This window comes from Ceratotherium simum, chromosome 34 (genome assembly GCF_057802395.1).
Source record: "Ceratotherium simum simum isolate JZ-2026a chromosome 34, ASM5780239v1, whole genome shotgun sequence".
Classification (NCBI taxonomy): Eukaryota; Metazoa; Chordata; class Mammalia; order Perissodactyla; family Rhinocerotidae; genus Ceratotherium; species Ceratotherium simum.
In genome coordinates this window covers 242,738-256,776 of record NC_141933.1, presented here as the reverse complement: position 1 = coordinate 256,776, position 14,039 = coordinate 242,738, and the positions used below count along the sequence as shown (strand labels likewise).

Below are 14,039 nucleotides of genomic sequence, written 5' to 3'. Positions count from 1 at the left end.
GATGTCCACACTCTGTTTTCAAAGTGAAGAGCCCCGAGGAGATGGTCGAATATCCTCTCCTCGCAAGTGGGAAGGCTTCGCAAGTGGGAAGGCCCCGCGCGGTGTCTGTTGTTCTTGGCCCCGAGTCCACAGGCTCAGGGTGGCGAGGACGAGGTCTGAAGCCCCTTCCCCTCCAGGCCCAACACAGAAGCTCAGAGGGAAACGGCAGAGGAAGCGAGGAGGGTGGGGTCAGTGGGTGGCCGCAGCTGCAAGTTGGGGAGGGGCGTTGGGAGCAGGGACGGTGCCCAGGCCACCCATGGGTGCGGGTGCTCGGGCCACCGCCGAGGCTCGTCTCTGCCCTCCCGAGAGAACCAGGCGCAGAGGACAAGTCAGAACTAAAAAAAATATTTCATTTCATTCTGAATAAAAAACGGAACAGACAGAACTCTCGGAAATCCTGAAAACAACGTCATCGCTACAGCAAAATTTCACAGAAATCATCGCACGGAGTGTGGGGACCACGCCCGACCCCGACCCGCCATGAAGGCGCCTCTCTGGGGAGGGCACGGGGGGGCCTCGGTGGCCAGAGATGGGCAGGCACGGGTGGTGGCTGTGCCCTGTGATGAGCCCCGCTGTCCCCAGGGCCCCGGCTCAGGCCCCGGCCTCCAGCGGCCACCGCAGGACTGCGGTCAGGGCTGGGAGGGGTGGCCTCGTTTTCAGGCTCCCTCCCTGCGGGAGCCCTTCCGGCTGCGTGCGCCCCACATGCCCCGCTTGGAGTGGTAGTGGTGGTAGAAGTGCCGTAGTCGGAGCCGCTCCACCTCCAGCCCTGCCTGCAGGACCCTGGGGGGGTGGGGGGGGTGGGTCAGGACCCTGGGAGGGGTGTCCTGCATGACTCTCGGGGCGGCGGGTCAGGGCCCTGGGGAGAGGGGTGTGGGTCAGGACCATGGGAGGGGTGTCCTGCAGGACCCTAGGGGGTGCTGGTCAGGACCCTGGGAGGGGTGTCCTGCAGGGCCCTGGGGGAGAGGGGGTGCGGGTCAGGACCCTGGGAGGGGTGTCCTGCAGGGCCCTGGGGAGAGGGGTGCGGGTCAGGACCGTGGGAGGGGTGTCCTGTAGGACCCTGGGGGGTGCAGGTCAGGACCCTGGGAGGGTGTCCTGCAGGGCCCTGGGGAGAGGGGGTGCGGGTCAGGACCCTGGGAGGGGTGTCCTGCAGGGCCCTGGGGAGAGAGGTGCGGGTCAGGACCCTGGGAGGGGTGTCCTGCAGGGCCCTGGGGGAGAGGGAGTGCGGGTCAGGACCGTGGGAGGGGTGTCCTGCAGAGTCCTGGGGGGGTGCAGGTCAGGACCCTGGGAGGGGTGTCCTGCAGGACCCTGGGGGGGTGCTGGTCAGGACCCTGGGAGGGGTGTCCTGCAGGGCCCTGGGGGAGAGGGGGTGCAGGTCAGGACCCTGGGAGGGGTGTCTTGCAGGACCCTGGGGGGTGCGGGTCAGGACCCTGGGAGGGGTGTCCTGCAGAGCCCTGGGGGAGAGGGGGTGTGGGTCAGGACCCTGGGAGGGGTGTCCTGCAGGACCCTGGGGGGGTGCAGGTCAGGACCCTGGGAGGGGTGTCCTGCAGAGCCCTGGGGGAGAGGGGGTGTGGGTCAGGACCCTGGGAGGGGTGTCCTGCAGGACCCTGGGGCGGGGTGGGTCAGGACCCTGGGGGAGGGGGGTGTCAGGCCCCTGGGGGAGAGGGGGCATCAGGCCCCTGGGGGAGAAGGGGGGTCAGGGCCCTGGGGGAGGAAAGGGGTTTTGGGAAGCAGGGTGGGATCCCAGGGTCTCTGTAGGTTTACAGATCCTGGCAGGCGGAAGAGGAGGACAGAGTCCCCTCAGCATGTGAGGACCCCTGGGGTCCCCCTCCCCTGAGAGGAGGAGGATACGGTAGTCTCCTCCGTCCCGGGAAGGGAGGGGAGGCGGTCACCTGTCCAGGAGCTCCCAGTCCTCGCCTCCCCACTGGTCCCGGAACTCCTCAGTGTTCATGCCTCCGACGCGGTCAAAGTCCGACTTGTAAATCCCAAAGAGGCCGAAGCCGTTCACCTCCCAGTACCCTGGGGCGGGGCGGGGGCGGGGCGTCTTCAGACACCAGGGTCTGTGGGGTTCCCCCGCCCGCAGAGGAGCTTCCCGGCCTTGGGAGGGGCTGGTGCCTGTCCATCATCAAGGGGTTCTCAGAGTCGCCTTTCCCTGTTGGTCATAACCCAGGAGGCCTGCGCACGACTGGGGTGCTGGAGGAGGTTCCTAGGGACCGGGCATGACCGTAGGGGTGGGGGTGGGGGCGCCTGGGAACTATGGGGAGACCTAAACATTACGGGGGGACCCTGGGTATTATAGGGGACATGGGGCTCCAAGCCAAACCTGGGGGTTTGGAGAGGCCCCCGGGGAGCCTCGATTTTACCCTGGCATTGGTGGGACCCCTGGCGTTACTGGCGGGCGGGGGCATCCAGGGCATTACCGTGCGGGTCCCCCGGCGAGCTCCCGCAGCCCAGGCGCATGACCACAGGTGCAAAGGCCAGCTTGCCCTCCACACAGTGCTTGCGGATACCATCCAGGATGTTGGGGGGGAAGTGGATGTGCAGGTCGCAGAGGAAAACGATGCTGCTGGCATCCTGGAGGTCGCGGGAGGTCTGAGCCTGCCCTCTGCTTCTCCCAGGCTCCCATCTCCCTCTCCCCGCCCGCCCCACCCGGCCCGCGCACCTCCACCGCGTCCACTCCAGCCTGCAGCCCCGCGGAGCGCTCAAAGTTTCCGGTTCGCCTCAGGTACTGGTACCTGGCGGGTAAGGAGGAGAAGTCACAGGCACCAATCCTGGTGGCAGAGGCAGGAAAACCAACCTCCCAGAAGAGGAAAGATGCGCTCGGTCCTCCCTGGCGGGGGGCTGGAAGGCGCAGTTACCGGGGGAGCCGCGCCGCGCGCAGGGCCCGCTCCACATCCATGTCCTCGCTCTCAAAGTCCACCAGGATGACGCTGAAGTGAGAGTCCCCGGTGCGGGCGTGCAGCGCGGCCATGTCCGCCAGGAACTGTGCCACCCAGCGCGCCTGGTTCTTCACTGGAGGAGGACGGGGCTACTGAGCCCACCAACCTGACCTGGCGGTACCCCGTCCAGGGCCATGGGGCTACCTCTCCTTCCCACGTGGCCTCCTGGGGCCCCCACCCCATACCAGGTGCCCAGCCCGCAGCCCCGCACACCTGGCACGATGAAGTGTACCATCACATCCTGGCGCCAGGCCAGGCGCAGCGGCCGGCAGAGCTCCGGGCGGCCGTCGGGGCGCGCGGAGGCGGCGGGAGCAGGCTCCGGGCTTTCTGCGTCCCCAGTGCGCGCCCCCGGCAGCCGCAGGAAGACGTACTCCGACAGCCGCCGGCGGCCGCCCCCGCGCTCCTGCAGCTCCAGCTCCAGGAGGAAGCGACTCCCGCGCGCAGAGTCGCGGCGCTTCTCCACGTTCACGATGCGCAGGAGCGCGAAGCGCCTGGGAGGCGGGGCCGGGTCAGCCCCTTAGTGCTTCCAGCCTGCATCCCCGCCCCAACCCCATTCTCCCTGCAGGTCGCCCCCAGCCCCAGAAACGAGGGAACACTCAACAGACCTGGGGGCTTAGGGGGTGGGGGAGGGCTGCTGTGCATCGCTCCCCTCCCAGAAGGCGGGAACACTTCCCACATTTCTTCCCCGCAGGGCGGTCCACAGTGGGAGGAGTCCCTAAGCCCAGGCCATCTACTCCTCTGGAGCCTTCTGGCCACCACTGAGGTCCACAGTGACCTTTATGTCGTGCACAGTAACCTTCAGGGGCACCCACTGCCCGCAGGGAGGTTCGAACATCCTAAAGTGGCTTCTAGGACCGTAAGCAGTCTCTAACTTGTGGCCTTCAGTATCTCCCCACATTTGGTGAGCAGACTTCCTTTTCCAAGGGGGTCTTTGTCCCCAGTGTCCCCGTCTGGATGCTTGCCCCAATGCTCCTCAGCGCCTCCTCTCCAAGGCCCTGGGCAGCTCCTCTGAGAAGCCTGCTTTTTGCCTCCCATGGCACCAGCCCAGGGTCTATCCTGACCCCTGAGGGAAGAAGCTGGGGGCAACTCCATGATCCCCTCTCTGGCCTCTTCCCCAGGCTGGGTCCTGCTGAGTACCTCACTTCCCCTCCACTCTACACACCAGAGGCTTCTCCTCATCCTAGGAAAATAGGACCCTGCCCCTGACTAAGGTCACTTCTTCCTTCTGCCGCGTGCCTCCCTTTGCAACCAATGCCCCTCACCCTGGGAGACCACCTGTGTGACCTCCGAGGGGTCCAGACTCTCCCTTCAACCCCTGCCAGCCCCACCATCCTCTCCTCAAGTGTCAGAGACTTTCTGCCCCAAATGCTCTGGGTCTGTCTACACTCTCCCACTGCTGTGGGAGGGTGGGGCCACAGCCATGACCACTCCACTGGACAGACCCCTCATGCCCACAGGACGATGAGCTGGTCTCAGGAAGCGTAGAGCCAAGGGCGGGCTGGCCTCTCAGCCGCCCAGAATCAATCCCCCCACAGAGGGTCCAGGCCATCCCATCACCCCTCTGGACCACACCTGTCAGTCATGGCCCCTGGGTTTCCCCTCCTGCCCACACCTCTCCAAGGCAGCCACACACCTGTCTACAAGCCAAACAGGTCAATCCCTGGTCCTGCTCAAAACCTTGTATCACAGGCAAGAAAAAGGAGTCCTGAGTGTGGCTTTCAAGGCCCACAACGGTCCCTCTCCGTCCTCTGCCCGCCAGCCCCCTGGCCTCCTGCCCCATGCCTTTGCCACTCATTCTGTCTATGCAGGCTCTGCCCCTCCTTCAAGGCTCAGCACATCTCTGAGGGCTCCCCAGTGCCTCCCCTCAGCCCAAATTGGGGCCCCCACTCTCCATCCCCTACCAGCATTAGGTGGAGACAGGTCTGGATTTCTAGTGCCTGGGGGAGACCAGGGTGGGCAATGGGGCAGGAACCCTGCACCCTCCCCTGGAGTCAGGCTGAGACCCCTCTTGGAAGACCCAACAGCACTGTGCCAGGAGAAGAGGAGGGGTCCGGGTCTACGGTGAGAAGGTGGGGTTTGGAGATGCAGGACAGGGGAGCCAGCCCTGGGGAGGGCGGGGAGGCTCCTAACACTGACAGGGGCCCTGGGCAGTAAGGAGCCCCAGAACGGAGAAGACTGGAGGAGGAGACACTTCCTTGGGTTGCGTGTACCACCCCCACGTCGGCACCCTGTTAAGCCCGGCGAAGGTCTGGGGGTCCCATGGAGGCCGCGGTGCCCCCTTCCCGCGGGCGCCCCTCCCCCATACCCGCCGTGGCGCGTGTTGAGCCGCTCCATGTACTGAGCCACCACGTCCACGGCCTCGGCCTCGGGCAGCTGCAGGTTCCCAGACACGTTGCAGCGCAGGTCGTTCCAGTCCGAGCGCAGCAGCTCGAAGTCCACGGCGCCCACGCTGAACGTGCGCTGCCAGTCGATGGCGTCCTCGCGCCAGCGGCTGGGCGCCGGGCCGGCTGCCTCCTCGCTGTCCTCTGACGCCGCCTCGTCGCCCGGGGCCCCGTCATCGTCCCCTTCCTCCTCCTCCTCCCCAGGCAGCTGCGGCCTGGATACCTGGGACAAGCTCAGGAAGGAGGTCACAGGCCGCGCTTCCGACGAGGAGTTCGAGTCCGCCGTGGGTGCCGCGAGTCCCGGCGCGCGTGCCTGGCCCTCGCGGCTTCCCTGGGCGGCCTGCACCCGGGCCGGGGGCCTCAGCTCTGTAGCCTGGGGGCCACCGGTCCTGCGGCCTCGAGACCTAGGCGGGTGTGGGGGCGCCCGCAGCTGCACCCTGGGCAGAGGTCTGGCACGCAGGAAGATGCCGCGGAAGGGCGGCCAGGGCGGGCCGCGTGGGCCGAGCCGCGCCAGGCCCGGGGGCGCCCGCAGTCCCGGCCGCACCCGCGTCACATACACCTTCGGGGGCGGCTGCTGGGCAGGGGTGCGGGGGTGTGGGGCGCGGCCCAAGAGGAGGGGCAGGGGGCGGACGACCCAGCTCAGCGCCCGGGAGTGCCTGGGGGCCGGCTCGTCCTGGGCACTGGGAGGCGCTGGCGGGGCGGGGGTGGCTCCGGGCCGGGCGGGGGTCCCCGGGGACGGGGTGGGGGTCTCCAGGGCTTGGGCGGGGGTCCCCGGGACGGGGACTCGGCGGCCGCTCTGCTGCGGGGGCGCCTCGGTGGGCTCCAGACCATCGAGCGGCTCCCCGTCGTCCTCGTCGTCCAGGAAGTCTGCGGGGAGCGCAGGTTAGCTGCCCGGCACAGGCACGCACGGGCTGGGGGCTGCGGGCACTCACCGTCGGGGTTGAGGAAGAGGAAGGCTCGGCGCTGCACCTCCTCCGCTTCGTCTTCATCCCCTTCCTCGCGGTCCACCTTCATGTATTTGTAGAACCCAAACCTGCGGCGGGGTTGGCATCAGAGACCCCGAGCCCCTCCGCGAGGCCCTGCCCCCTTTCCTCCTCGCGTCCCGCTCCCCCACCTTTCCAGGTACAGCGGCGACTCGCGGTAGAAACACTTGTTGTCCGTCTCCATGTGAGTGAGGCGCGTGTGGTCATTGGGGTAAACGAAGGACAGGTACACCTAGGGGCGCGCAGGGGGCTTAGCACGGGCTCAGGAGGCGCGGGAGACCCTTGGAGGGGAGGCCTGGGCTCAGGGAAGGTCTGGGCGAGGCACGCTTACAAACTGCAGTCCCTGGTATCTGGCGATGGGAAAGTCCTTGACCACGTAGGTAGGTGCGTAGGCGCAGGGCTGCAGCACATTCTCCAGACTCGAAGGCTCGACCCGAGGAGCTGCGGAAGTGGTGGTCACAGAGTGGCCCGCCAGGAACCCCCCCCCCCCCCCCCCGCCCCCTCGGGCCCACTCTCACTGAGGAAGAAGGTGTCTCGGGGGTCGGGCCGCAGCATGTCGGCTTTGGGCTCCTCCTGTGGCGGGCGCCCCCCCACGTGGCTGGCTGGAGACTGGGGGACGTGGGCCACGTGGTCCATCTTCAGGGCCGACTCGTCTGGGTACAGAGGGATGTGTGGGGTCCCCAGGAGTGCCCAGAGACCACCGCACCCTTCCCCACCCCCATCCAGAGACTCCCAAAGAGACCACCCATCAGGAGCCTGCCCCACTCCCCAGAGAGGCCGGGCTCCGAACCTGCGTACAGGGAGATGTGAGCGGAGCCTATGACCTCGAACTTCAGGCCCGGCAAGAAGGCTCTCCACTGGGGGTGGAGACGGTCGTCAGGACCAATGGGGCGGGGGTGGGGGGTGGGGGGGGTTGGGGGGGGTGTGTGCCGACAGACAGGCTGACCCAGGGAGGAGGGGGTCTTCCCTGACGTGGGGGTGGGGGACTAGTGGCAGCAACCCCTTCCAGGATGCAGGCAGCTGGGAGGGTAGATGGGAGAGGGGTCCTGAGCAAGGGCAGCAGGGAAGCTGGGGGAGGCCCAGCAGGCTGGGAGCTCTGGTGGCAGGTCAGGACCCCCATGCCACCGTCAGGCCTTTCCTGACTTCCTGAGCACGTCCTCACCTGCTGGTTATGGCTTCCGCCCCACCTGCTCCTGGGGTCTGCAGCCATTGCTCTCTTAAAGGTCACAGCTGGCCTTCCAGGGGCCAGACCCAGCACCCCCACCTCGCCCCTGCCCATCTCCCCCACTCCTGGGGCCGCTCCCTCTCAGTCTCCTTGCAGACTCTGTCCCTCCCCCACCTCTCTCGAGTTGGGGCTCTCAGCTACCAGGCCCTCTTCCCTTCCCAGCTCATCCTGGGCCCTCTCAGCCACCTCCTCGGCGTCCGCAAGATCACCCCGAACCTGCGTCTCTAGCTGGACGTCCGCCAGGCTCAGCTGGGGTGATGCCCCCCCGCCACATGCGACACACACAGCACCCTAGGGAGCTGGGACTGAGAATGCCCTCCCCTGCTTCCACCTTCCACCCCCCCCCCCCAGCAGGCTCAGGCCCTCTCTCTGGATGCCAAACCACTCCCCACACCTGCTCTTCTCATCCCCCTCCCTGGTTCAGGACCATGCCTGGTAAAAACCCTCCCCCAGGGTTCTCTCCACAGACAGTTTTCCTGAAGCCCAAATCCAATAGCCCATTCTCAGGAGGAAGCCTGAGCTGTCAGGTGGCACTGCAGGCCCCGCCCCATCTGCCCACCAGACCCTCGGAGTTCCCGAAGAATGTGGGTGGTTCCATTCCTCTGCTGTTCTCGAGATCTGGAATTCAGCTGATGCACCCCTGGCCCAAATTCTCTCCTACCGGCTCTCCCTGTGAATGTCTCTCATCTCTTGAGACTCTACTCAAGGGCTGCCTCCTCCATGAAGCCTCCCTGAGCCCCCAGCAGGCAGAGGGGACCTCGGCCTATCCCTGTCTGCGTTGTCACCTGGACCGGAATCTCCTTGGGGCAGGGTCCACTGTCACACTGGAGAAGTGGCCGGAGGGGGAGGGCAGAGCAGGGGAAGAGGGTCTCCAGAAGCCCCGGGAGAGCCAGCCACACTCACGCCCACTTCCACGTGGTCGGAGCCTCGGTCGTCCTGCTTGTGCAGCAGCTCAAAGTAGTACCTCCGGGAGGCCATGAGCCTGGGGACACGAGGAGTCGGGGACATGCCGCCACCAGGCCCCAACAGATGGAGAGCCCAGAGGAGGTGGGGGCTCAGGGGGACAGTGGTTTGGCTGGGACGGCACAGGTGCAGTGGTTCCTGCGTGCAGCGTGTGCTAGCGTGCAACCCTCACACACACACTCGTGCACACACACACTCGTGCACACACACTCCCACGGTCACTCACCGCCTGGGCTTGGACACCTGGGAGCTGAACTTGGTGAATTCTCCAGGTGCTGTCCACTCTGAGCCAGTCTGGGGGGCGACACAGACAGGGGTGGCTCACCCTCTCCATGGGGGCACCAGCCCCACCCAGTCCCCAATCCTAAGAAGCTGGAAAGAATGGGTGACTGAGGCCACAGGAGGCTCAGTGAAGACAGACGGGGTGTGGATGGTGGGGCTGGAGTGGGAGGGCAGAGCGGGGTCACGGCCATGGGGTAGGGGTACCTTGCCCACAAAGGCCACCAGCTGGGCGCCTGCCGGGCTCTCGTTTGGGCTCAGCCAGAACTCAGAGTTGTCATCCGAAGCCACAGAGAACTGGATGTCTCCTAGGCGCAGGACAGGGACTCAGGGGGCGTGGGGCCCCTCACGACTCCCCTCCCCTGCACATCCCCACCCCCGCACCATCTCTTGCCGGGTGGATGAAGCCGAAAATCCGGAGTCCGTAGTTCTTCCACTTGGGGGACACGGCCAACTTCTTCACGGTGGTACGAGTCTGGGGAGCAGTGACCTCTGACGTCAACCCCACCGCACTCCCCTGCCCCTGAGGGCCAGCTCTGCCCCGCCCAGGCACTCACGTGAGGGAAGAGCGGGAAGTGCAGGTTCCTCCGCAGGTGGCCCACGGCGCCCCCACACCAGTCCTCAAACACGTGCAGGTTCACCTGCCCCTGGTACTGGGGCGGGAGGGGGCCTTACCTTCCGCACTGCCCGCCAGCCCGCCCCCATTGTCCACCCCAGGGCTCACCTCCTCCCGCCACGGTGGCGCCTGGTGCGTGAGGTTCAGGGGGAGCGGCCTTCCAGCGCCCCCAGGAAACAGCATGTTGGGGTCCCAACCTTCGGGCTATAGGACAGGGGGGACACCAGAATCAAAGCTGAGCCACGTGGGCAGGTAGGGGTCACACAACCACACACATGTGCGCACACACACACACACCCAACCTCAGACACCAGCCGTGACGTGCCAGCCACACCAGCCACACTGCCACCGTGACACAGCTTCACCAAGACCCCATTTGCACAGCTAGACACGAAACCCCGAATCCATCACACCTCAGTCACACAAACCAGACGACTCTCGTCACATCCGCCCACACAGACACTTGACCCCCCACGCCAACACGCTGGCATACACGAGCACCCCTTCCGCCTGGACTCAGGGCTCCAGGCTGGGACTTCTGTGTGTGTCAGGCCGTGCTCGGCGCTGGAGCGCAGGAACGAGCTGGGCCCGCGTCCTCCATCCGCACAGCCCACGGGCCCCCCGAGGCCACTGGCACCCGAAGTCACGGGGTCTTACACGTGTGTGTAAGCACACACGAGCTCTTTCCCACGGCCCGGCTCACCGCCTGCTCTTCCTCACGACTCTCGCTGGAGTCCTCAGCCCTCTGCGTGGACAGCGCGGCCTGGACGCCCCGGTCGTCTGTCACGCCGCTCAGCTTCTCACCATCTGTGGGTGGCACGTGGGGCTGGCTGGGGCCCGGGCTCTCCCCAAGGCCACAGCCCCTGCTGCTGGGGTCAGGTGGGCAAGGACCCTCATCTCATGGTTGCAGCAGGCAGGGAAGCCAGTGTGTCTCCCTCTGAAGCCTCTCCTCCCCTTCTGCTCCCTCACGCCCCGGATGCCGCACCCTACAGCCGGGCAAGGACTCTGCACTGGGCACTTCTCCCACCTCCACCTCTGGGGGGCAGCCCCGCCCGAGCCCTCCGCCTGGCTTTTCCCAGCCCCGGCTGGTATGAGGGAGCAGATTTATGCGTGTGCACATGCTAGTGTATATGCGTGCACATGCGCAGCCATCCGCCCGTCCTCGCCAGTGGTCCACCTCCAGGAAGGCCCCCAGGACTGCGCTGTGCCCTCAGCACTTTTCCCGTGTGCTGCAGTGTTTTGTGTGTCTTGCTCACCAGAACTGAGAGCTAAGGGTTAGTGCCGGAGCTTGTGGGCAGGAAAGTCAACACTGTTGTCTTGAGGCTGAGCCAGCCCCAGCCCATGGCACAGGTGCCACCCATTGCCCTCAACGCTGGGGCCCAGGACCAACAGAGCCCCGGCACCAGCCTGGGCAGAGGAAGGACAGGCACACTGGTCTGGCAGCCGGAGGACCTGGGGCCATGGCGACCTGGGATGGAGACTGTCCCCTGGGGGCACCCTTCCCAGGTCTGCCTGTGGACATCGCCAGAGCTTGAGGCCCCAAACCCCCCCAGCCTGGGGCAGACCACCTCCACACCCTCCACTCCCCAGACCTCTTCCCTGAGCGGTGGACCTGAATACCCCACCCCATCCCCTGGGGACCCCACACCCTGGGATCTGAGCCTCTGAAGGGGAGGCTCCACTGTACCCCACCTCTGTCCCTCCTGGTGCTCCCACACAGGGATGCCCAACCCAGGAGCCCCCTCTGCTCCAGGACCAAGCCTGGGCTTCTATATCCATGCCCATCCCCCAATGCAGACCCCAGGAGCTACATTCCTGTACGGACACAATTGCCCGAGCCTCTTCTCTGGGGGATGAGGCTGCCCATGGTCTCCTGCCTCTGAGACCCCTGCAGGGACTGCCCACTTGCTCCTCATTCCAGGTTCTTCCCCCAGTCACTGTCCTGTGTCCAGCTAGGAGGTGAGTCCCTAAAAGGCTCCTGGCCAAATCCCCACAGCCTGGCCCTGATGCTCATTGCCCTCCAAGCTAAGTCCGTGGGTGTGGGGAGCCTTCTGCAGGGGGTCCAGCTCAGGCTGCTGCCACCGTCCTGCAGGGGCCGAGCCCCGCACAGTGAGGTCCAGACAGGCCTCCTGCCTCCCGGCTCATCCTCCCTCAGGGATGTCTGCCTGCATGGGCTGCTGGACAGCAGGAAGGTAGCCCTCCTGCTCTATTCCAACGCCATCTCCCTGGTGGGAGAGAAGATAGTCAGGAGGGCCTCAGGAGTGTCCAGCTGCGCAGCTTCTCACGAGCCCTGCCCTGGTGGGCGCCCAGGTGGCCAGACAGGCCGTGGGGCTGCGGCGGCTCCTGGAAGGTGCCACACGAGGTTTGATCTTCCAGGACCCTGAACAGCTCCTGCCCACCCAGGAGCAGCCAGGGCAGGCTGCCCAGTCCCCAGCTTCCCCGCTGGTCCAGCTGAGCACTGAGGGGCCCCAGAAGTGGGGTTCCATGCCTCCACTCCCTCCCAGTTGCTGAGCTAGACTCCCTGGCTGCTCAGAAAGTCAAGTTAGGGAGGACGGTGGTTTCTCGAAAAACCACGGAGGCGGCTGAGGAGGGGCTGGTTTTGTTCTCTGTCACCAGGTCACACTCAGGACTTCTGCCTTGTTTGCTGATAGCCGGGGGAGGGGGGCTCTTTTAGGGAACGAGCAGTGCTGGGGGCCTCTGGAGGGTGTGCTGGCTGTGAGGTGCATGGACCCTGGTGGGGTTGGGACAGCCCCAGACCCTTGGCCTGGGGGTCTGTGGAGCCAAGTGTCCAGGTACAGGGAGGGGAGGCAGGAGTGGGACTGAAAGGGGAGGTTCGGACCCCCGGGTGGAGCAGCCCAGGGTGCTGTGAGTCATAGTTCTGAATCTCTGGGAAGCAAGACTCCCACGTCCCTCATCCTAGGGACACCTGCTTCCTGGAGAAGGGTCAGAGGAAGCCTGGCTGGGCTCTTCCCTGCCCTGGGTGGGGCTTCTGCTCTTGCCTTAGCTGGCGGGTGGGGGCTACTCCTGTCCTGAGGTGACCCCTCTCCCACCCCGACTCGGGTTCCAGACACTCTGCTCCTCCTCCTCTTCTCACCCCAGGTCTTCATCAGTGCCTTCCTCCTGCAGGATGCTCTTTCCGCAAACGCTGTGTCAAAAAGGTCACCACCTCTAAGAGTCCCTCCAGGATCCCTTAACTAAAGCGGAAGACTCTTCCCCTGGTTCTTTCCCCCAGCGCTCACCAGAACCTGGTTTGCTTTGTGGGTTCATTGTCTGTCCCCATGGAGTGTGAGCTCCAGGAGCCTGGCGGAGTTCACTCCCTGCAGTTCAGGGCCCCCCAGGCTGGATCCCTCTCCCCGCGAACAGCATCCCCGTGCCTGATCACAGGCTTACCCAGGGCACCCCTCCAGGAAGCGCTCCAACTGCACGGGTCAGCTCCCCCCACCCCGCTTCCCGGTCGGGAGACTGGATCTCTGCCCCAGCCCCCTCCCCAGCGGATGGGGAAACTGAGGCTCCGCTAAGCAGGCAAGTGGTGGAGCGGCGACCAGACTCGGCCTCCGGGAAACCCCGGCTTGCAGAGCCTGGGGGCGGAGATCTCTCCAAGAGCCCACCGTTAACCCCGTCACTGCCGGCTCCAGGCCAGATCCCAGAGTCCGTCCAGGTCCAGCACGCTCCCCAGGAGGGTCGCGCACGTCACTGCTGACGTCACCGGGCGTCCGGGCCGGGCCGAACCCGGGCCCCCGCTCCGACAGCGCGGAGCCCGGCAGCCCGGACGCACTCTCCGGGAGAGTCTGGCCCTCGCAGAGACCCGGGGCAGTGGGAGGGCCGGGACTAGCGCGCTCCGGGCCCTCGCCGCCCCGCCCCGCCCCCGGCGCGCCCTCCCGTACCTCGCCCGTAGCCCAGCCGCTGGCGCAGCGCGCGGCCCTGGCGCGCCAGGCTCAGGTGCACGTACGTGAGCCACGCGGCGCAGGTGAGCAGCACCAGCAGGAGCAGCAGCTTGATCTGCTTGCGGATCTTCTTCACCGGGAACCACGGCATCGCGGCCGGCCCCGCCCCGCCCGGGCCGCGCTCAGCGGCGCCGCTGCGGCCCTCGGCTCCCGCGCGCCCCGCGCCGCAGCCCCCGGCCCCGCATGGCCCTTTGTCCGCCTCCCGCGGCCAGGGGACTGGCCGCGACCCCAGGCTGCCTCGGCCGCGGGCCCGGTGGGCGCGGCGCGGCTCCCGGGTGTCCCGCCCGCCGCCCGGCCGCTCGGCTCCACGCTCCCGGGGCCGCGGCGGGACCGAGCAGCATCCACGCTGCGGTGCTACCCACCGTGAACCGGGCCGGCCGCGCGGCGCCAGCCAATCGGGGTCCGGCGAGCTCGCGGGGAGCCAATCCGTGGCCGGGGGGCGGGGCTGGCGTGTTAGGGTGTGCCCGCCGCCGTCTCCACGCGCCGCGCGCGCATCCACCTGGGCGCGTCGGGCCGCGCCACGCGGGGGCGCGGGGACAGGGATGAGGGGACAGGGATGAGAGGACGGGGGGTGAGGGGAGAGAGGACGGGGGGTGAGGGGAGAGGGGACGGGGGTATACGGACAGAGGGTGCGGGACATGGGGAGGCGCGGGGACAGGGAGTGCGGGGCATG

At 66.8% G+C, this 14,039-nt stretch overlaps 1 protein-coding gene across 6 annotated transcripts; it reads right to left on the bottom strand.

The window, feature by feature from the left end:
• Positions 1–368: 368 nt before the first annotated feature.
• Positions 369–13,680, bottom strand: B4GALNT4 (beta-1,4-N-acetyl-galactosaminyltransferase 4). Of its 6 annotated transcripts, none has more exons than XM_087422365.1 (20): positions 13,307–13,678; positions 10,126–10,229; positions 9,531–9,626; positions 9,364–9,459; positions 9,191–9,281; positions 9,014–9,114; positions 8,754–8,821; positions 8,468–8,546; positions 7,130–7,196; positions 6,858–6,992; positions 6,671–6,780; positions 6,471–6,571; positions 6,289–6,389; positions 5,281–6,223; positions 3,189–3,466; positions 2,895–3,048; positions 2,699–2,771; positions 2,457–2,610; positions 1,929–2,055; positions 369–895 (listed from the first exon to the last, which is right to left on the bottom strand). In XM_087422365.1, exons 1-20 carry the CDS (start codon positions 13,455–13,457, stop codon positions 631–633), a joined length of 3,294 nt encoding a protein of 1,097 aa, XP_087278491.1. In that variant the 5' UTR covers positions 13,458–13,678; the 3' UTR covers positions 369–630. The 6 variants fall into 6 exon arrangements, with proteins under 6 accessions (XP_087278491.1, XP_087278495.1, XP_014651311.2 ...); XM_087422369.1 differs by having other exon boundaries at positions 13,372–13,676; XM_014795825.2 differs by having other exon boundaries at positions 369–819; positions 13,307–13,674.
• Between the last annotated feature and the right edge of the window lie 359 nt (positions 13,681–14,039).

Excerpts from the sequence above, each read along its gene's own strand:
- B4GALNT4 (XM_087422365.1), bottom strand. The coding sequence starts at position 13,457 with ATGCCGTGGTTCCCGGTGAAGAAGATCCGCAAGCAGATCAAGCTGCTG. Across the intron at positions 9,460-9,530 it reads CGCCACCGTGGCGGGAGGAG|TACCAGGGGCAGGTGAACCT; the intron begins GTGAGCCCTGGG and ends CTCCCGCCCCAG. Across the intron at positions 8,547-8,753 it reads CAGGTGTCCAAGCCCAGGCG|GCTCATGGCCTCCCGGAGGT; the intron begins GTGAGTGACCGT and ends TCGTGTCCCCAG.